Genomic DNA, 23,154 nt, shown 5'->3' with positions numbered 1-23,154 from the left:
TAAGGTTAAATTGAACCAACATGCCATATATGTGCAGGGATTGGTAAAATTTCAGATTATTAAATATTCCAGATTATTAAATATTTCAGAAAACTTCTACAGACCTCATAGCACTACAAAAGTCACAGCTTCCACCCTCCGTATTAAGCATTAGATCAGGTAAAACACGAGGCCAATGTCATTTTCCTTACAAACATCACACACTCTCTCCTACTGAAAGGGTAGCAGCAGTACTACTGCTTACTAAGTGCCAGAAGTACAGAACTCAAACAGATTAATCACTGAAATATACCAAGCACTCAATGGGATCTTGCAGTCTTGCTGGGCTCTGTGCTACTGATAGCCATAACAGGCAGTTTACACTACTTTGTTTACAGTTACAAGAAAGGCCACAACAAAAAAATATAAGTTTTACAGACTAATTGCTAAACTGTTAAGATGACCATCATTTTCTGTAGGCTACTAGGCAACATTGCCATCAAAATTCACATGGAAAACACATCTAGTGCTATAGACTACTTAGCATGGCTCCAAAACTTCTGTGAGTCACAGGAAGCACTGATGGAAACACAACATTTGACTTTATTGACGTTATATGTGAATGGGAAGGTAAGAAGAACTGCACACATGTGGAAGATATTCTGCTGCACCAAGTAGTGCTGAAGGAGCTTTGACCTCATCAGCTAAAGGGTGTATCTGCATGTGGATCACTGAAAAAAAATTGACCATGTTTATAACTTGTGTTTCTCTACAAATGACTACTTTTTTGTTTGCCTTCAATCAGGCTTTCCCATCTTTGTCAATAATTCATTTTATAGCAAAGTAGGGAAGTCTTTATCAAAGAGGCAGCAGACTGCAAAGAGTGCAATATATAAACAGAAGCATCTCTGGCCCATAGAAATCACTGCAAATTAGTGATAGTTTCAAGATTTTTGTGGTATTGGCTTTTAATCCTGGCAGGAAGAGAAAATGGGTCATCCTTTTCACATTGTTCTACAGAGAGTAAAATCTGGTCAAATAACATGAGTTTGTTAGTTTCAGTTGATAATTTCTACCCTTTTCCTAAACTATCAAATCAATCAGCTGAGAAATGCAGTTCTAAGGGTAGAGGACAATAATGTAATCAGGGGAAAAATATTGCAATATATTTTTAGGCAGGTCAATAAAACAAGAAAAAAAGTCATTGAATACTGTTGAACAGAAGTTAAAGAAAATATATTCACTCCCATATGGTATTTGAAATCTATAGCAGAGACACCATGTGTTTTATGAGTAAATTGCATATGAATTGAAGTGTTTCCTACAAAAGGAATTTTTCAAAGATAATTGTTAAATATAAATTTAAAAAATACAACACAAAACATTAAATAAAGTATTTAATTACCCAACTCTTCATCTAGAGCAGCTATTTCAAGTTATATGATCTCAAGTTTCAGATATATGATACAAAGAAATTTATTACCTCAATTTGTATCATTGCTTTAGTAACAGAAAGAAGAAATCTGAAGAATAGATGAGGGACTGCTAATTCTGAGGAACTGGTAAAGCAGCCAGGTGAAAAAATCTGCCAGCCTCGGTCACAGACACAGCACTTTGTTTTTCCTCCCCCTTTAGAAATATTCTGAAACTATCTGAAATTAAAAATTCCCAAAATTTAAAATAGACAGATTGACTTCTTGCTGTTGCTGTTTTTCCTGCATTCTGGGAAGTAATCAGAAGTCAGCTTAATTAGCAACATTAAAGAAAGCAGCTCCCGAGCTGCTCTTTGTGGTTGCATGCCACAGCATCCAGCAGACTGGAAGTGGCAGTGTAGAACTGAAGCATAACAGCTCCTAGCCCAAGATTATAGCCTAAATTACAACTCTACCTGCAAGATGCTTCCTTTGCTACCAGCTCATAGATGAGTTGGCTTAGAGTTGCCTCAGATGTCCAATGGCTTTTATACAGTAACTTTACAGTAACTTAACTTTTTTTCATATACTGTTCTGTGTTGTAAAGGAACTGACATCCCAGTGTAGCCAGCCAAGAAATGTGCCTAGTGCAGCACTAGAAAGATCAAGGATCTGCTGGGTGCCAGGCCTGGCTTCAGTCTAAATAAGCAGTGTCCAGACTGTTTAAATAAAAGAATGTATGCACTCCTGCATTAGATATTCACATTGTGCTAGCCCAGAACACAGCAATAAGATGTTTAATTACTTTGGGGGAAGAACAAAAAAATACTTTAGCATATTTATCATTACACTTTAAATAAGATCGAATACTCATTAAATATGCATAGAGGAATGTAAATGAAATTAAATTCTCACAGGTAATTCTCAAACGCAGGCATTCACCACTTCAACTAAAACCTTTTGCCACAGTGCTCTGTTGAGACTAAATGTACATATAAATTGATGGTTTTCAACTGCCCCTGCAAAATAGCAATTATATTTGCAGAGCAGTTAGAATTTCCTTCTTCTGCTCCTGCTGCCACCTTTTCATCCCTCCAAATCAGATGATATAAACAAGCTACATTCTTTTTCCAGTCCAGCTCTCTACAATCTTTCCTAACAGTTTACTTTCAGTAGCAGCTACTTAAAGCATATGATATTTAATAAAATCATTAATTTTTCCATTTTGTGATTTATAATCCATTCAGATTACCATAGGTTGACTTAAGGACTCATGTTCCTTCGGGGTACTCATCTATGAAGTCCTGTGTTAAGAGGAACAAAATAATTTTTTTAAATATTGTAATTAGAAGCTAAATATTTTCTGAAATTAGCACCATGTATCAACAAAATAAAACAGGTTACTGTTTTATTTGTAAAATCTATGTTGTTATAATTTATCATGTATATAGCTTCACTGGTAGATGAGATGCTTACAACATAAATACAGATGATTTCAGTTTTCTTTTGGTTTGAGTTGTTGAGGCAGTCTGCACAACAAGTGCAACAGGCAGTTTCAACCCCCAGCTTGTGCAAAAGCAAGATGTTTCCTTACTAAATATCCCTTACTGTGCTAAATTCACATTGGAACTCTACAGTTAATAACTACTAGGAATATACTACTACTACTAGTACTAGTACTACTACTATTTGAATCTGCTGTGTTCATCACTAGGAGTTTGGCTAGAGAAAAATGACTAAAATCTTAGATTTTTTTCCACAATTTCGGCTAACTCCATTAAGAATGTTGAAGAAGTAATCCTAGCCCTGAAATAATCACAGTATCAGGTACGACACATAGAAATTATGTTCCTTTTGCTCAGTTTGTACCACTTATGTCAGAAGATTGGTCAGTTTATCTCTATAAATTATAACAAACATAATGTCCATAAAATACAGGAAATTGCAAACAGCCTTGTATTTCATAACATACCAGTTATGAATATTCAGTTAGTTCACAAGTCTTTCTACAGAAAAGTGCATGGGAAGACAGTGGTAAATGGGTCAGGGAAGGTGGAAAAGTACTGTATTGGTGTTGTTGTTGTAAAGAATTATATTACTGTGATACACTTCATTATTCATGTTGATGTCAGTTTGGCACAGGAAAACTGTCAAATGTGGAAATTTAACCTAAAAAACAAAGACAAAATATGAAGTAGTTTACCTTTATTTAATGAATAGCTGTATTTTAGTATAAAAAAAATCAAGTGTTTAAGGAATAAAATTATTAATATATTCCCAGCATTACTATTGGAGAATGTTAATTTGTATATCAGGGTAATTCCAAAAGGTCCAGACTGTTAAAAACCAGATGCATGTACTGGAAAGAACATGAAAATCACTTGTATCTTCACAGACAATATGATGTTACAGTAGATTTGACCTCGGAAATATTGTTTTATTAGTACAATGTTTTTTATAAAACTCACAGCAATGTTTATTAAAAGTCTTTGAAATTCCTCTTTCTATTATTTCTAAGTATCAAGTAAAATAAATATCAGCTTGTTTGCCATAGTAGGAAGCTTAAAAGTCAGTGGCAAGCAGGCAAATTAATTAATATTCTGATCATATAGTGAATGTTTATTTCAAGCTTGAGCCACTAAAATGTAAAAATTAGACACAATTTTTAAAATTCCTTCATATATTCAGATCAGCAAAAAAGGTCCCAAGTAATCTGAGGTAAAACCTTTGAAATAGATTGAAGCATTTAAATACTGAACAGTGTTCAATCCTTAGTTGTTTACCACAAGAGTGGCCCACAGTTCCACGGTAAGCAAGAGGACGAGGGACTCCTATAATCAGGCATAGAAGCTTGTCAAACTCACCAACATGAAATATTGAGAAGGACAGGTGTTAAACTTCATAATCCTAAAGGACTTGACAACTTTCCCCAAACTGCAAAGAAATGTTTCTGGTTTCCTGAACATAAAGAGATCTGAAATTTCACTTCAAAGTAGTTGTTTACAGCAGCCTTTCTCCCAAAACTCTACCAGTAGCTTCCCTCTCTGTGCCAATAATTCAGCAAACCAAGAAAAGTTGGACTGTTTGCTATCAATTCAACACCAGATATGTATCAAAGTTATATCTACCATGAGTTTCTCCACTGGCTTCAGATGCTGACTTTGTACCTACTGAGGGAGGACTCTCCTTCTTCTACTAAGAACAATTTTGTCCTTCTCTTGCAGAAGGGACTGTCAAGTACTAGTATGGATTGGATAAAAAAAAGCACTTCATAATAATATGTAGCTCAGTGGAGCATAGACTCACTAGCACGGACTGTGTATAATTCTCCACACCTAATAACGCTGGAGTTGTCCATAACTAGAGAAGTTTGGCAAAGCATGACAGAGAATAGAGAACACTATTTCCAGTCTTTGAAGGGATAACATATTTGTTATATTATCTCACTGCAGAAAGAGAAAGAAACTATGCTGGCCAGCATCCAGGAATGTCTATGCCGGTCTCTCATGGATGCTTTCACAATTCAGCATGGAATAACACTGTGCATAGCATTTAAGTACCAAATTTAGCAGGGAAGAATTGTTTAACTCATGGTCCAGATCTGCACTGATCCAATTCTACTTTAAATACTAGCAAACCAGAGAAGCTAATAAGACTGTGGCAGGCAAACAAACCAAGTGATTTCTGAGGAATCCCAGCAAGTTCAGATGAAGGAGAAGACAAAGGATGTGCATTCAGATCAGAGAGGTGTGACCTCTTTGTTGGTAGACTACAAAAACTAAAGAATAAACATCAAAGTAAGAATCAGTTGAAATTACAAGGAAAACACCAGATAAAGAAACACAGAAGAGGCAGGGTGACAGCCATGCTTCTTAGGTCATTCTACACAGTAACAGGACATCCTGTATTAAATGACCAGGTCTTTCTTGGAATAATAATAACAATTAAAAGACTCTAAAAACCTAATTAAAAGAAAAACAAACAAACAAATAAAAAATCCCAAAACCACAGAGGGATTTCTCATATGTCACAGTAACTGCCTATTTTTCCCCAATGTCTAGTACTGGCATTTACCTAATTGATACCGAGAGATAGGATGTTTACTATATTTTCTGTACAATAAATCAAAGTCAGATTACAGTAATGTATGTTTGTTCTTAGTGGACTCTCACTTGAACACCTGCAAATGCTATGCAGCTCTGATAAAAAAGACAATTATTTTCTAATTTTAAACCAGATTTTTCAAATTGTCTGAATAATATAACATTCCTTCAGCAGAAAATAAAAAGGAAATGGAGCCAAATTGAAATAGACTAACTTCCATGTAACTTGTATTTTGGTATAAGAAAGACCAAAATATCCCAGGGGGCTTTGAAGAGCGAGTCAGAAGACCTACCATAGGAACCAGCACAGAAAGGAAAGATTTATCAGGAATTTGCACCTGAGTGAGAATTTGTATTATCCGACAAAATTTAACACTGGGAATTTAGACAACTATTGTCTTTGTGAGTTAAGAAGCTCTCCACATCACTTTTCCATTCTGGGGAAAAACAAAAGGAAGACGAGCCCAAAATTAGGAGGATTAGTAAAAACCAGGAGCATTCATGAAACAGGTCAAGTACAAGCAGCTATCATCACTCTCCATAGCTCAGAAAAGGCAAGTGTCATGCACCTCACAGGAGATGGCAAGTTTTGTGGTAGCTCTCTCAGATTTTCACAAGCCAGCCTTTGAATCTTTGCTCCAGAACTCACCCACAGCATATTCAAGCTATGCTATTGGCATGCGAGTGGGAAAGCACATTATTTGAAGTGTGCTCCCAGGTGGTATGCATGAATGAAAATTCACACTTCAGAGGACATATTTAGAGCTTTCCATTTGTTGCAAATTTAAACATTGAAGGAAAACACTCTAGATGTGGAACAGAACATTTCAGATTTAGTGGCAGAGCCAGTAATTTTACATAGACGGACACTCTAGCTGTGATCACCACTGCCCATTCCAAGCAGCCTATGTACAAGCCAAATCCATCCAGAAGCCATATAGCTATGCCATAACAAAGTGGCCTTTGTCAGGGTGTACTTGGGATGACAGCTACAAGGGCCACATATGCCTGCTTTTGGCAGACTTGGAGCAAAAGAAATGTGAGCTCAGGCCCATCTGCTTCTGCCAATGAAGACATTTTCTTATGTGTGATGTCTCTGGACTTGATCATGCTTTTTATTTAGGTTAAAGGTCCACTAATTTTATTGGTGTCAGAGCAGGACATATCACCACTTTGCTGTGTCTTGTTACCCAAGTGTGTGGCTTGGTGGCCTATGTTCCTTTCTTTGATAATGCCATCAGCTTCTTTATCTTAGTCCAACAACAATCTCTGTTTCTCTATATCATGCCCTCTGTACAGAATGCCTGTCCTGAGTCATTCTGCAAGTTCATTGTCCTGAATTCTCTTAAGTCAATTCCCAATAAATACTTTTTTCACAATACACTAATAATACTAGCAAATAGGACATGCACACTAATTAGATTAAAACAACAAATAAACAAGCCTTATTACTGCATTATACCAAGCACCATCCCTTGGCAAGTGACCACATAATCTTATTGTTGCTCCTTCTGTCATTCCTCACCTCCTTACTACCCAACAATTATTCTGTGTCTAGAATTAGTTCACACTGCTGCAACAAGAGATACTAACTCACCACCTTGGGCCTATCTGAACATTTCCTGAAATCAGAAGGGTTTTGCAGGGGACAGCAGCCACTGGTGGCAAATGTTTGGAAACCCCGCCAGAAGGGATCTTATTTCCTTTCTCTTCAGAAAGACACTTATCTACTCGCAGAAATCATCATAACTAGCTGCATTCCTGCTGCTTCAGGCTCTTACTTAATGATATTTCTGACAAAAAACCACCACATCTTTGCTTTCTCAGTGCAGTTCTCAAGGTATCAGTGGAACTGTTAAAGATAACCCAGATGAGAATGATTTACCCATAATAAGCAACTAATGTAATAAGCTGTGTCTATTTCATTTATATTAAGTAGTGATTTCACATCCCTTTATTTTTGAGAAGCATTAATCATAGACAGATTCCTTCTTAAAATTAAACCAGTTAATCAAATTGAGCCAAAATTATAAAATTTCTTTACATTTCTACATTTCTTTATGGCTTCATTCAGAAAATAAGTAAATTCTATAGTGCAATTTGCTGTGCAGTACCTGGAATATTATAAGGTTTCTTCTAAATTTAACTTATACTCATGTTAGGGATTTAATCACCCTAAGAAAATATTAGGTAGAGTTATTTTACTTGTTCTGTGAGCGTGCTATAATCTTACTTTGTAAACATTCTTGAAAGCATGTGATTTAAAGGACTTAGAATCTTATGGTTGCTTTACATCTGTTCACTAGTATAAAACACTGGATTCTCTCTAGTGAATTCAGAAAGCCTTTTATAAGCCTTATTGAAATTAAAAATATGAAAATTGTCTTTTTAAGGCTACAGAAGACAGAATTAATTTTTTAAAAATTATCTAAAGACCTTTTAAATGTTAGACAATGTCCTCTACAATGTCCTTTACACTGTCCTCTATTTTCTAGTTTAAAAGAGTCCAAATTAGCCAAAAACAGCATTTACAAACCTTTAATATTGAGCATAACTAGAATTGCAATGTCCAGGACTCAACCATAGGAAATCACAGAATAACAGGATATGCTGCATTGGAAAAGGATCTACAAGGAGCATTGAGTACATGTACTGGCCTGCACAGCACCATCACCAAAAGTCACATCATGTGCCCAAGAGTATTGTCCAAAGGTTATTCATACACCATAAACTGGATACACAATTACAGAATTCTCTTTTTCAAGACTCTGGTTTCAGTAAGTCCATAGCATAATAAAACCAATTGTTTGTGGAAAGAATCAGAGTAAAGGAGAAAATGCCATGTCTCTCTATAGGATCCTTACATGGCTTTGGTTGTTTTTTTCTTTTCCCTGCCCAAAAGCAAGGTCATCACTAGTTGCAAGCTCCCTCCTCTCCAAATTCCTACTTTGGGACCCCAAGATCTGACCTGGAGAAATGCTGAGCATTCCTCCTGAGGAGGAGAAATTGGCACCAGTAAAAACTCTGAATGTCTGAGAAACACTGGAGAAAGTGCTATTAAGCTGGTAAACAGATTCCCTCTGTGTGCTGTCTTATTTTTGTAAAATGGATGTATTAATGTTATTTATCGGACAGCCATATTCCATATAACATCCAATGTGTTAGTATCCAGGAACAGGAATAATTAGAAATGGAAAGCCCTGCAGAAGAACACCTAAATACAGAAGAGATACCCCATTGGGATCTACAGCACTTCAGGTATGAGTTAGATGGATACAACATTTAAGAGGGGGAAACCAGACTGTAAATCACAGAGACAATGATGCTACAGGCTCTAAGTTTGGCCAAGATCCCTATTTCATTTTAAGTTGTTACCCTTTTCAGATAACATTTCCAATGTCCATACATTTCCCTGAAAAGTGATTATATCACCAGCTGCTTGCCTGTTCAAAATGCTTAGTCTGTCTCATTGAAGAATGGAACTTTCTACTGCACTTCTACATCTGAAACTATAGGAAAACGTAAACATGAGAAAAAAAGTAATCTATTAAGAAGACATTAATTTCACTTTTTGTGGACAAATTAGAAAATAGAAATTCACTTTGTCATTATGCAGATAGTGGGCAATCCAATGAAAACAGTAATGACAAAAAAGGCAGAAAATAAACCATAGTAAAGTACTAGGACATGGGAAGCTCCTTCTATTCTGTAGCTCTTCTCGACTAAGTAGCATACAAAAGTCACAAATCACCATCATTGCTGGAAGTTTCGGCTCAGAAAATCAGTTGTTGGTTCTAAAAAGGCCATCCATATATCACACATCAGGTGACAACTGCCATATCCCTGGTGACTCACCCCAAATACCCCACATAATCCCTGACCAGTCAGGAGCGATTTCATGGAAACAGCGTGTTTTAACTGCCATGCCTGCTGTTTAGTAATTACACTTCTTCCCTGTGAAGACTTCCATCATGGATACCAATTAATGCAAATAGCTTGTAATTAGCAGTGATGATTTTTGTAACGTGGATACCTTCTCAGTATGAACAGGAATGAGCCACCAAGTCATTTCACATGAGGCAACCATCAGGAGGTAAAGATTTGCAGTTAATAAAGGCCCATGTGAGAATGAAACCAGTGACTCAGAAGAGTAATGCATTGTCTTGCAATACTGGTCTTCAGTGCTGGCACCACTAATCTAACTGGATCAGATCATTGTTAATCCTTTGTTTTACTGAGAATGTGAAAATTCTCTTAACACTTACTTCACATTTGATTTCCTCAGAGATGCGTGTTGTGTGTAATAAGTGTGCTGCCACTTCATTACTTGGAGGGGAATTCACTCTATCAACATGACTTTTGTTTTCACCTGTCCATCTCCACTCCTGTCTCCTCGTGTGAGTATGATGCCTGCTTTGACTGCCTTCACTTTCACACTGCTAATCTTCCATTTGACCCACTTTGTCACTGCTCTCTTGGCTCTCCTGGCAAAAGATGCTGATATGTAAGTTCAAGTGTCTCCCTTTTCTTGCTCAGCTGCATTTAATGTGGCCAGACTTTATTTTTGCTGTGATTTTGAATTTCTGCACTTGACTCATTCCCTGTTGTGTCTTGATTCCTGTTATTGTCTTTTCTCTGGTCACAACACTCAGTATTTCACCTCAGGTTCATACCTGCTTTTACCACTGGCAGAGCATACTGGCCATCTTCTCTGTCATCTCACATCCCCTCAAACATCTTTCTTTGATGCACTTTATGACATAACACTGGAGCTTACTCCCCTGCTCCAAAAATATGAGCTCTCACTTAGTCCTCTGTTATTGACTCATAATGGGTCAATTATCATGGATCAAGAAACTTCTATGGCTTCTAATTGCTATTATTTTCTATCTCGAAGACCATTCCTTTCCTCTCCCCAGGTTAGTGATGGACCTCGTCCGTGTGAGTGAAAGAGAGGCTCCCCGCTACAGGTTCTGCTGCGAGGGCACCTGGGGCCTGCCCTGGCCGTGCCTGGGGCCGGCTCCCGCAGCCGGAGCCATCCTCTGGCAGCTCCTGGCCCCCTCCGGGCCTGCCGCGGCCCTGACTCAGCTCTGCTGCCTGCTGACACGCCGCACCTCGTCAGTCCGGCTGCCTCCTGCCTCGCGGCCACCACTTCCTCCACGACATGTTTGCTCCGGGGGAGAGTTCAAAATGGGGCCTCTGCTTCCCAAAATATCCTCTCCACCAGGTGCCCCAGCCAGCCCTCTCTCCCCCATGTTTCCATCCTAGGTCTCCCTCCCCCAAGTCACAGCTCTCCAGCACCTTCCCTTCCTCCTGGTGTTAAGAGCTCCCTCACTTTTTCCAGAACCCCACTGTAAACCCGTGTTCCCACATACCCCTTGTGCCATGACTCACCTTCCCTAGCTAACCTTCTAATTATTTGTAATTAACAATAACAAGAAGGAACTGACATTAAGTAGAGATGATCAGATGTGAGGATGAGTTCAGTGAAAATGCTTAGAGAGACAGAAACAGCATCAAATACTACAGAATAATTCTATAATCATTCTGTGTACATTCCTCTTTCCATAACCACTGCCTGACACTATCGTGGTCTTGTGTCCTTTTATGAGATATCTAACCTTGATTGGAAGCAGAGACCATCCATTTTCATTTACCTTATTAACAGAGGTAAGGGCATCTGAAAATCAGACTAGCTTTTAAAATTTTCCAAAATTTTCCAAAAGCAACATCAACCATAACTGTTGCAGCCTGTGCTAATATATACTACAATGCATTTAAATTACCATGAGCTTGTCTCAGCTGTCGTGAATTTTCCTGTGTTAAAAAGTCCACCCTTGTTCTGCCCACTAACTGCACCTCTCATGCATCTTTTATTGCAGCTATCCATGACTTAATGCAATGGCAGGCATGAGAAGCTGGCCTTGAGGATGATACATAAATTGCTTTTTTTTCTTTCTGTAGAAGATTAAACTTGCTTTGATGGCATAGCCTTGCTTCCTTTCTTCCACTCTCATTGACTTTCCTCCTCTGCCACAGTCTACTTTATAATGCATTATGCCTCCCATTTCTCCCATCAAAACCAATAGTCTTAATCCACTGGATCCAGAATCCCAATACAAAAGCCTTGTTACTTTCATTCCTCCAGTGAAGGCTATTCCAAAACAATAAAACTACATTAAAATTTATTATTTATAAATAAGGAAAAAAAGTATCATAAGCTATGAATCAGAGGCTACTTTATGAGCATAAAATGTCATATGTGTAGAATTTCCATGAGTTGTCAGAGTTTACTATTAGTTTGGTTCTAATGCTTGTGTCTGTGAAACCCATGGAGCTTGACCAGGAGTAGGTGAGGTCTCACGGAGTTGGCAGTAAGACTGAGAAGGTGACTTCAAAGCTTCTTTTATTCATTGTGTTAACACCATTGCTATTGTGGTCATTTGATGTGAAATACCCGGAACTGAATCCTTCAGAAGAAAGGTGCACATGAGAATGGTGTCCTAGATGACCAGGTTCTAAAGGGTAATTGTGCTACTTTAGCACTTCAGAGCACATTGTCTAGGAAGACCTAGTTGTGTGATAGGTTATCAGTCTCAAAAATCTCAACTCCAAGTAAGCAATTTAAATGAGCTGGTATTTATTCCTCAGGGCAGGAAATGAGGCCAAAAAAAAGTCCACCTTTGCCTAAGATTGTCAGTATAGGGAGAGACACCCATGCACCCATCCACTCACTTCTGGATAATGCTTGATTCACCTTTTCCTTTATGTAATTCTTGAAACCATCAGCATAAAATGGGCAGTCATTTTCATGATCATTCAATATATGTAAGGAAGGCAGAATGTGGATTAGTCTTTGTTTCTGGCCTGCCACAAAAGACATCAGCCTACAAACTGCCAAAATGATAGGTGAGTTCATTCAGGTCTTTACTCACAATCCTTAGTGAAGGTAACTGTAAAATATCTTATTGCTTTTTTACCTCTGATGAAAAAGTGTTTAATAACTCTTTACCTGGGCCAGTTTGGTACTAATGCCTCATGTCGATTTTATGTACTTTTATGTTTTCAGCATGAGGGTTAAGGCATTTATTTCAATAGTAAGCAGGAAAGGGCATTAAAAATGTCTATCAGGATAATGCCTTACTCCTGTTCAGATGATATCTACTTGCTATGGACAACAGAAAATGTGGGGGGTTTTTACCCATAATTTCACAGTAGAGAAGAAAAATGCAATGGTTTCAAGTATAACCAGTAAAACAGAATCTTTCAAATCAATTGTGTTCCCATACCTAAGCTAATTTACATGGATAAATTCTAGAGGCTAAATCTTTACTTTCTATTATCCTAATTTCCAAACACCATGATATTTGTTTCCAGATATATATATATATATGTTTAAATGTATATTTAAATGGAGTTTAACCTCTTAATTTGTATGTCCTAGTCTAACATTATGGCAATTCTGCCACTATTGATGTCCATAAGGCATAAAAATTATAAAACCAGACCAAATTTTAAAAAGTGATGGCACATGACATGCATTATTCTGGTTGATTCCTTGGGTGTGCGTCAAGTTGGGGGTTCATAAATACCTATAAAAACCTATAATTTATAAAAATTTGAATTTACATTTAGAATCCATTTAATCAGGCACAAAATTACGTGTTATTGATGGGCAGCTGAAGGATCATTCTCTGATACGACTATTTTCAGAAGTAATGAAATAGCTTTAAAGTAACAGAATATTCTTCTAGTTTCCTAAGTAACCTGGAGAATATTGGGAACTTTATTCAATATTGCAAAGTATCATATACCCAAACTGTTTTCTTTTTTCTCACATGTCTTATATACAGGAACTTAATGAAATGGAATAATTTCAGGAAAGGATTACATAATGCCCTAGAATACTTGAGTTACTAGTGGCATCAATGGGTAATGCATTTTGTTAATGCTGAAGCATGACCTGTTTGAATAATTTTCTTGACTTGTTTGCTATATGCAGATTAGTGCACTCAGTCATACAAGTATGTATGTATACTTGCAAAAATATATTTTCAAACTTCATGAAGATATTTTAATAAGAGTACAATAGATTTTGTTTTTCCTGGTAAATGCTATTTCATTGATACCTGTTATTCATTCATACCTGACAAACCTTTGTGCTTTCATTTATCTTTTAATCCTCACATTTCCTTTCAAGTACATATACTCCCAAACTAGATTTTATGCTGTTTCCTCTTGGTTTCAATATAATAGAACAGTTACTGGACCAGCATAAAATGCAGACCACATCTTTCAAGAGATGGTAAGACATTTGTTATATAGAAGATATGGACAAGTCCCTTTCTAATATTTATTTTCCTATATACAGAATTAAAAGAGGGAGTTACGTGTTTAAGAAAAGAAGGCCAAGTAGTGCACTACAGTATCTTATTTCAGACAGTATCCACCCTGAGAAAGAATTTCAGAACCTTCGTTCCTGATGCAAGTTCTTATACCGAAAATTTTAAAATGGCTTTCCCTCTTTGGGCTCAGAGACTAGAACAAAGGTACCTTGAAATGCGTGTTTCTCCTTAACCTGATCTAAACATCTCTCTTTTTTTACAATATGAAAATAAAATGTGAGGTAAGGATACAGAGCAGAAGCTGCACAAAGCAGAAAGATACATAAGGATTTAGCAACCACTGAGCATAAACACTGTATACAAATAGCTGAGTCACTTAACTTATTTTAGTGAGGTATCAACCATCCACAAACAAATAGCATCCTGGAGCCTTTACATACATTTTTAAATATTCTGCATTAAAAGCTGGTTTATTTGCTTACATGAGCCTGAATTACAAACATTATTTTGCTACACTAAGAAATCATAGCAGTTGAATAAAGGTTTGCACTTTCTCTAGCACACAAAGTTGAACAAAAAGTGTTTTTTCCATGTGAAATACTATAGCTCTAGTAAATTTTGTTTTTGAAATGCACGCAAACTGTTTGTTTACTGGTGTCATAAACAAAAAGGGAGATTTTACTTATTAGGGAAAAGAACACAACAGTATCTGTATGTGTGCAGCAGAATTAGGTAAGTCATGCCTCTCAGGAATAAAATCAGCCATTTTCCCTTGAAGAAAGGAGACAGCTGGGAAGCTGAATTCTGCTCACTATAGCAAGTATATATTTAACTTCACTGGACTGCCTAGAGTTACATTAATGAATCCATCTGAAGAACTCAATTGGGTCTTCCTGTCTAGACTTGAGAAGTAAATAAATAATACCTAATGCATGGTATTCAATACAACAAACCCCATCACAGTTATATACGCTTATTGTGAGATGAAGCAAGCCAGTGATAAGTACTCTGCTCACTATTTCAGATTGACATCTGTACTTTGTTTAGTCTGCATTTTATTACTCTGCCTGTTCCTTAAGTTCAGTTGCTGTGATTGATACACTGAATGGCTATTGATGTCTTTCAGAAAAGGCCTCATTCAGTTATAGGAACAATAGGTTAAGTGAGCAATTAACTGCTTGCTGTTGCATCAGAACAGTTACTTGAAGACAGCTCTATGTTTATACAGGTCCAGGTGCTATGCAGTATCTAAGAAAAATAAGCCCAGTACTCAAGTCAGACAATTTCCCCCTGCCTGGAGTCCATGATTTCTCCATAATTGCGCCTATTTGCATGGTTTTAACTGACAAATGGCACTGCCTTCAGTTTTGAAAGCCATTAGTCACATAAGTGGATGTTTAGAAGGAGTAGGATTGCAGAAAGCAGCAGGCCATCCCTATGTTGGTCTCAGAAAACTTAGTGACAGCTTTGGCTTTGGGTTTAGTCTACCCAACTGGTAGCTTTAAACAGCCACAAGTGTTACTAAGACAAATTATGATTTATAGTATATATTAAGTCAATTTTTTCACCCTTTTGATTTTACTTTACTGGGATAACTATTTAACCAAGGGTAGAAAGACAAAATAAAGCTCAGTAGAGGCTTTGGAAAGTGATAGGTATGGTCAATTCATTCTGCTGTTGAGGTATCAGGATTCTCATCCCCTTGATAAGAGCAATGCTTTCCCAGCAAGCAGAGGAGAATTTACATGGCTTCTTATCCTTCAGTCTCCAACATACTACCCAGAAGAAAGAGTTCTTTTCAGTCAGTGTTAAATATAAATTTTGGGATGTAGTATCTTGAAGAGATCCATAGTTTTGTTTTAAGCTCTTAGGACAATAACTGTCAAGGCCTACATCATTAGTCTGTAAGCTCCATCAGCAGTTGTTTTAGGATAGCAGCTATAATTAACAATAGCAGTGTTGGTGTTTGTGACTGCAAGTGGGCATAGACACAGACACACCTGCCTACCCTTCATATCCAGACCTCTAGCAGACTCTTTAAAAATAGCATATAGAAAGCAAATCTGCGAGACTTTTTGTAATGCAAAGTAAAGCATGCTCAGTTATACTGGAGAAAGAGTAGAGAATGATGCTTCAGATTTCCATTCTTTATTGCCAACAGATTTATATTCAAAATGCCAAGGTCCAAAAAAAAAAAAAGTAATAAATACTTCACTTTAGGCTGTAATAAATTAAAAAAAAATTTAACAAGGAATGCACTTTGCCAGCCACAAGTGTGGGTATTTTTGAAAAATAAGGAAAAAAAACAGTATGGCCATAGTTCACAGTTAAGCAGCCAGAAGCTGCTTGTTACAATTATCCCCAAAAACGGAGCTCTCCCTTTCCTCACTTTCCAGATGTGTATTCACAGTTTAACTCCATCAGAGATGCTCTCTTACAGAGCAAACAGACACACTCTGCTCCGAGTTCAAGTCAAGTTATATCTTTAACACACATGAAGCAAGGAAAACTATGATCTGAAGAACTCCTTGTCACAACATTTTACTCCAACATGTTTAAGTTTAGGCTTCTAATAGATGTGTGCCCAGCACACTTGGACAGTCCAGTTTTCGTACCACCACACATCCATCATCAACATACTAGTTGCTCCACCATCTCCACTGTAGATTCACAGTGAACAAGAGAGTCCATTTGGTTTAAGAGAGTCAATTCCTTCAGTTACATCGCTGCAGCAGCATGTTCAGAGCATATTCCATTCTGTATTTTAGTTCCAATGAACATCCCGAAACCAGAAGAGTTGTCAGACGAAACGTTGTGGAAATCCTGTCTTCATTTATGTAGGTAAGGAGATATTCCTCACTCTGATTGCAAATTATGACTTTTGTGTGATCATGGTAGAAGTTCACCTGTAAAAGAGAATTAAGTTGTTGTTTGTCTCCTTTCTCCTCTCAGTTTCTGAGATTTATCTAGTTTTATTGCAATAAAGTTTTTTAAGACATTTTTCTCTGGTGATGCTACCACACTTACTTGAAAAGTGCCATCATTGAAGAGCATCATTAATGCTTTATCAGATTTGAGCCACTGTAAGAGGTAAAGCCTGGGCCTGCGTACATCTGTTAGGCTGGGCAAGTCTCCTCCCTAGGAAAGGGAACAGACTATGTTAAGCACTCAGTTTACATTTAGTCTGTATTTTTACAGCTTGAGACTCTGAAGGTGCTGAACTTACATCCATAAGGTTCTCCTCCATATAGTGAGAGAAATACTTCAGCACAGTTACTTGGCTAATGAACTGTTCAGGGGCCTCTGTGGCTGAGAAAACAGAGCACTGGCCTAGCTCAGCATAGTAATGCACTGTCCTGAAAGCAAAAAAAAGAAGGTTAGTGATAAGAAACATATATTTCATGTTTAAATTGCCTTGTGAGTTGTTGGTTTTGTAATGATTCTTACTTTTTGTCTGGCAGAAGGCTCATATGTGCCCCATTGTTGAAGAGGACACCAACAGTGTGATCTGACAGCTGGTACCCAAAGCCATACTTGTTGGAGTAGTCCACCCATTTTGTAACCCACTGGAAGGATGCTGTCAGCTGTTCTTTGGGATTGCTGTCTGCTTCTGGCATATTCTCCAGACATCCCCTCAATACTCTCGCAACTGTATCGGCAACGCTTCCCATAGTACTGTCTTCCAAACCTGAAAAGGAAGTATTATTAGACTGACAAGCACACAAGAAGATTTGCATTCTAAACATTTGAGTTATGTAGACTTTAAGAAATCTAGCCTTAATGACTTTCTAGTTTAAATTTTTCAAAATTGCTGGCTTTTACAACATCAAAAATAAGAGTATAAAAGCAAATGTTTGCTTCAATCTTTTACGATATGAGGAAAACAAAGGTGGGATTCAGACTCAGACATCACATTTTGCTGCACTTACATTCACTGCTACTGCTGCAGCTTCCCAAAGTTCCTCTGACTATCATCCGAATGGAGTCTCCAATCTGCTTAGTTTCTGGCAATGCTCCAGGCTTCACCGCTGTTGTGATAAGAGGCTGAGTCTCCTAGAAAAGATGTCAGACATGTAAACATCAAACATAACACAAGTCAAGGCTTATATACAAGTTTTACATGGCTCTCCTATTTCTCAACAAATGATAAATTCTAGGGAAACTGGTATTCATGTACAAAGATCACAAGGGAGCTGCTGCTAGACTTAGCTTAGAGCAGCACTCCAGGTCTTTCCATTCTTTAGATCTTCAATTTGCATCTCACAGGCTATTAATCAGTTCTCTGCTCTCCTGCCCTAGCAAGGGAGCAGCTGGGTGCAGGTCCGAACACCAAATATTAAAAGACAGATTTCAGCAATTTATTCTTTTAAGAAGCCCTAGTTAATCATGAACTGAAGCTCTGTATTTGGAATATTGAGAAATAGCACCTGGCAGACAAGTTAACGCACAGGCAACAATGGAGTCTAGGCAGATACTATAATTACTCAAAAGCCAAAATTTATAGTCTCCCTACAAAGGCTACCATACCTTTGTCATGCTTGTTTAAGCCCTCTTAAAGCAGCTCTGCTAATCATTTAAGCTTGATTATGCTGCGTACAGCTCCAGTTCTGATATCCAAGTCAAATATAATTTAATTATAGCTACTCCACCCAACAGTTACTAGATTTGAACTGCACTTGCATATACCTCATCTGTCTTGTGTTTGGGGGCCTGCTGGGTTATCGATGTCTTCTTCAAATCATGTCTGAGCTTGTAGATTTCTTCATCTTCTTTAGCTAGCCTGTCTGCAACATAGGAAAAAAAATATTTAACTCTGAATTTGGAAGTGCTATTAAATTATAGAAAGCATAACAAGTTAGCTGCAGAAAACATATTGTCTCTCTCTAGCAGCTTCTTCTAAGCCTGCCATAGTCTCCCAGAGAAATGGTGCCATTATACACAAATCACTCTAAGAGACTAAATTTCAACAGACATTACAAACTAACAGATGACCAATATAGATATAGATACATAAGCTGGCATAGGTGGGCAGACTACCATCTGTACTTATCAAGAAAAGTCAAAACCAACCCAGGAAAGCTCTGTGACACAGATATAAGTGTTCTGTTGCTATCTCACAGATGTACACCAATATGAAACTGATGCAAGAGATAAGTGGATTGTATCTAGGCTTCAAACTTACTATGTGTGTCCAAGTATCTGGCCTTATCTTTTTTTCCCCCAAAGAGAGCAGCAGCTGCCTTTTTGAAGAAATTTCTAGCAGGACTTGACAAATGGAAGTCAGGGACGGTGTGACAACAGCTTGCAGAAAGTCTATCAGGTGTAAAGCCCTGTGGAAATGCAACACAAAAAAATTTTAGACCACAGAGTGCATTTTTGTGTGGATTTTGTTTTTTAAAACACTAATAGCAGACAGTACAAACCTGTAAGAAGAATTCATGTCGAATTATTTCATCTAAACTGGGCCGATCTTCAGGGTTTTTTGACAACATGCTAGCTATTAAGTGTTTTGCAGGTGCCAAGAGAGATGAAGGCAGGCTGTATCTTGCTTCCCTTATACATCTGTATGTTTCTTTAAGATTTGTAGTCTCAAATGGGGGTCTTCCCAACAGCATTGTATACCTGTTTAAAGGCAAAAGAAAACTTTTATTTTATACACCCACCATACTTGTGTCTACAGCTACAAAAAAAGGCTTCGTCTATGTCCCAACGTGAAGAATTTCTGCACTGAGCTACACATGTATAAAAGGCTCTGTCCCCTTTGAACTCTCAAAAGCCTAAGCCAGTGATAGTTATAATACATTTCAAAGGCAGGAAAGTACTTACATTACACAGCCTAAGGCCCATATATCAGATTCACAGCCATGCCCTTGTTTGTTGAGGACTTCTGGAGAGAGGTAATTTGGTGTGCCACATATTGTTCTGAAAAATCAGAGGCACCACAGAACTAGTTAATATTTCAAATAGAAAGAGGAAGGAGCTATTTTTCATAGGGAAGGTTTTCCTCTCAGACATCTAAAGAGGAGCTGTAGGAACTTTAATAGCATAGATGTTTTTTCATTTTGTTTTCATGATACTGGAGGGGCAGTAACTAGCTTTTGCTATGGAACATGACTTCTAATTTTCATATGAATTTAGTTTAATTTACTACTAGACTATACATTTTTTGATGCTCCTACCTCCTCCTGTGCTCCAGTGGTTCTAGCCTTGCTGCCAAGCCAAAGTCACCAAGCTTCAGCTCCATGTTCTCATTGATAAAGAAGTTACCTGGCAGACAAAGAAATTCCAGTCAGTGCATCTCTGGCAAGGTAGGAATGCATTTGCCACAGGTGCTGAGTCATACTTTGTTCAGAGCCAGAAGCTAGGCAAGATTTTTTTTTTTTTTTTAATTAGGAATGCGTAATGTCATCCCTTAAGCACTATGAGCTTCCACTGTAAAGTTAGACTAAGCTGATTCTATTAAACAAACTATCACCATACAAGGGTAAAGTGGTACAATGCCAACAGGGCTGGAGGAGTATGTTTTGAAGTTGGCAATCTAGAGAACTTACCTAGTTTAAGATCCCTGTGTAAGATTTCCTGTTCATGAAGATACTTTAGCCCTGACACAATTTGCCTGAGGTAGTATCGTACTTCTGGTTCTGTCAATACCTTCCTCGCTTTTAAGATGTGAGCCATTGACTGCAGAGGAAAAACAAAGGCAGAAATGTCACTGACAATTCATGCACAAGATTCACCTTAAGCAAAAGTAAATGAGTACATAGAGAAAAAACAACTAAAGCCACAAAAAATAACTATTACACATCACACATTTAAATTAGTTGCAGATTCCAGGTAAGTAAATACCAGATTTCTCCCAGCTGATGCTCACCCTTCTACTGCAGTATTCCAGAAGAATGTAAATATTCTCTCTGTCTTCAAAGTAGTGGTAAAATTGCACAACATGTCTATGATTAAGCATTCTATGCAGTTCAATCTCTTTATCAATCTGTAAAGACAAAATAGTGGGAAAGAAGAAAGGTGCTGTTAGTCTTACTTCCACAAGGTTGAACAGACAGCTCTATCAAAACCATTTCAGGGAAAGGGGTAGGCAATCCAGCACACAAAGAATTCGAGAAAAAAAAAAATCGTTCATGCATACATACCTTCTCCCTTTGATGAGGTTTTGCTACTCTGCTGTGAGGAATAATTTTCGCAGCATAAACTTTATTTGTTGTCAAGTCTGTCATCTCGTAACACTTGGCAAATCCACCCTACAGAGACATAGGAGAAAAAGGCAATTATAGCAGGTATAAATGCAGTCGCGCACTTAGTCATTCACCAGTTAATGTATTAGTCAAGAAGCGCAACTTCCTTAGCAAAGGGCAATTTTCTAAGGCCAGGTCCTGTGTTCATCGTCTGTCGGAAGGCTCGCGCACCCCACTCCCCGCATGCAACATCCAAGTCTTTCCCGCGGGCTCGCCCGAGCCGAAGGCACGATTCCGGGGCAATAAGGGCGTTCGGACCCGTAGCGCCTGGCTCGGGCGGCGCTGGCCAGGTCGTGGGCGGCAGCGCGGCGCTCTCTGGGGAAACGCAGCCCCGCAGGGGCAGCGCCCGCCGGCCGCGCCGCCGAGAAAGGCGGCGAGCTGGGCACACCGGCCGTCGTCTCGGAAGGGCACAGGGCTCGCCGCGGCCATTACCTTTCCGAGCACCTTGCCACGGCAGTAACGCTTCCCCGTCGTGGGGTCGGTTATAATCCGGGAGACCTCGGCTGCGGGGTGGCCGTGCTGGTGCGGCGGCTCCTCCGCCTTCTTCCTACGCGACTCGCCGCCTGCCGCTCTGCCCACCGCCGCCTCGCAGCCCTTGGCACCGCCGCCACCCGGCGGGTGGGCGATAGTCCGTAGGAGCTCCATCACCGTACCCCGCCGGCTCCGTTCTGCCTGCCCTCCTCGGTCCTGCCCCACCTGCCCTACCCTTTCCCACCCGCTCTGCTCACGACGCCGAGAGCTCCTCGGCTCGCCCTTTATGAAGCGCTTGGCGGCTCCGCCCCAACGCTGCGGGGCGGTCCCCGCCCGGGCTCCGCTCCGCCTGCCCGGCTCGGCCCGGCCCGGCCCCGCCCCGGCAGGGCCCGAGGAAAGCTGAACAGCACCGGGCTGACCTGTTCTGCCCTCCTTTGCAGGTAGGTGTGTGGCGGGAGCAGAGCGGAGCGGCTGGGCGAACAAGCTCTTGTCCCCCTTCGGCGAGGGAGGCTGCTCTGGCCGCTACCGTCCCGTGTGGGAGCTCGACAAAGAGAACTTCAGCATAAGAGGTGTTTTCCTCGCCCGAAGATTGTTGTGTGCAGGGCAGTGGGGATTGGTGATGGACCATCCGAGCTGTAGGAGCAGCCCCGTAATGCATAGCTGTTGCTGCATGTGAGGAAGAGAAGGAATTTGACCCGCTTATGCTAAAGCAGCTCCACCACAGCAGAGAGACAGGGCCAGCGTGGAGCTGAGGCCCATGGGCTTGCTCAAGTGGTAGAAATCACTGTCATGAATCCCCCACTGCCAAGTGTCCCTCCCTTTGTAAGGAGAGCTCATGCCTGGGGACACCCCCCACAGCTGTCTGGCAACAGCTCTAAAATCTCTTCATAAGCAGCAAATAAATCAAGTTGGAAGGCACCTGAAGGCAATTGTAGTATAGGGCCTCTGTACAGACAGTTGCTAGAAAGTGAAGTGTGGTCTGGGAGAAAAATACTGATACGTGAAACAGTTTTGCATTTCTCCATTCTGTAGATGCAAAAATGCCAAAATTCATCATTTTCTTAGTGTTACACATTGCTGAAGTAGTATTTTCTTATTTGCAGACAAAATACTTCTACCTGCTTTCGTTGCTGTAAAAATCAAGGACTAGTTGATTTGGTAGGAATGGCTCTCAGAGCATGTAATTGTAAGTTATTTCAGTGTCAGTCCCTTAAAAATCTCTCATTTCACATCTTAAAATAACAGAATATTTTTATTTTAGAGTGCCAACAACAGAATGCATGCCTTAACAGAACACACAGCCCAGCAGTCCCCCCAGCCAAAACCATTGTTTATTTGTTTCTCTCCATAGGTTTTGCTTTAGGAAGGTAACAGTGCTGAAGTGTTAAGTATACTGGATTGTGTACATTCATTGTCTGCAATATTTAATGGACATTTGCTGCTGCATTCAGGTGCCTTCCTAACTCACTCTGCAACACCTAGTCAAATCACATTAGTATTGCTCGTCATTAACCATAGAGGTAGAGGTAAAAAGAAAAAGAAGGAAAAATTGGGATACATAGACACTATTCAGTCCTGTGCCCCCTTAGCCCATTGT

General features: G+C 39.2%; 1 protein-coding gene and 1 long non-coding RNA gene across 2 annotated transcripts; one reads left to right on the top strand and one right to left on the bottom strand.

Annotated features, from left to right (window-relative positions):
• The first annotated feature begins 13,174 nt into the window (after positions 1-13,174).
• LOC128822271 (uncharacterized) lies at positions 13,175-17,387 on the top strand. The gene is made up of 3 exons (XR_008441426.1): positions 13,175-13,426; positions 16,608-16,680; positions 17,301-17,387. It is a non-coding gene; the product is annotated as an uncharacterized LOC128822271 (long non-coding RNA).
• Positions 15,972-21,775, bottom strand: PLK2 (polo like kinase 2). Its single transcript, XM_054003942.1, has 14 exons — positions 21,519-21,775; positions 20,985-21,092; positions 20,711-20,827; positions 20,391-20,520; positions 20,019-20,106; positions 19,666-19,761; positions 19,263-19,461; positions 19,022-19,169; positions 18,526-18,623; positions 17,769-17,892; positions 17,287-17,527; positions 17,066-17,195; positions 16,867-16,977; positions 15,972-16,745 (listed from the first exon to the last, which is right to left on the bottom strand). Exons 1-14 carry the CDS (start codon positions 21,729-21,731, stop codon positions 16,554-16,556), a joined length of 1,995 nt encoding a protein of 664 aa, XP_053859917.1. The 5' UTR covers positions 21,732-21,775; the 3' UTR covers positions 15,972-16,553.
• Between the last annotated feature and the right edge of the window lie 1,379 nt (positions 21,776-23,154).

Source organism: Vidua macroura, chromosome Z (assembly GCF_024509145.1).
Source record: "Vidua macroura isolate BioBank_ID:100142 chromosome Z, ASM2450914v1, whole genome shotgun sequence".
Classification (NCBI taxonomy): domain Eukaryota; kingdom Metazoa; phylum Chordata; class Aves; order Passeriformes; family Viduidae; genus Vidua; species Vidua macroura.
The sequence above is the reverse complement of the archived record's forward strand: the minus strand, read 5'-3'. Positions and strand labels throughout refer to the sequence as shown.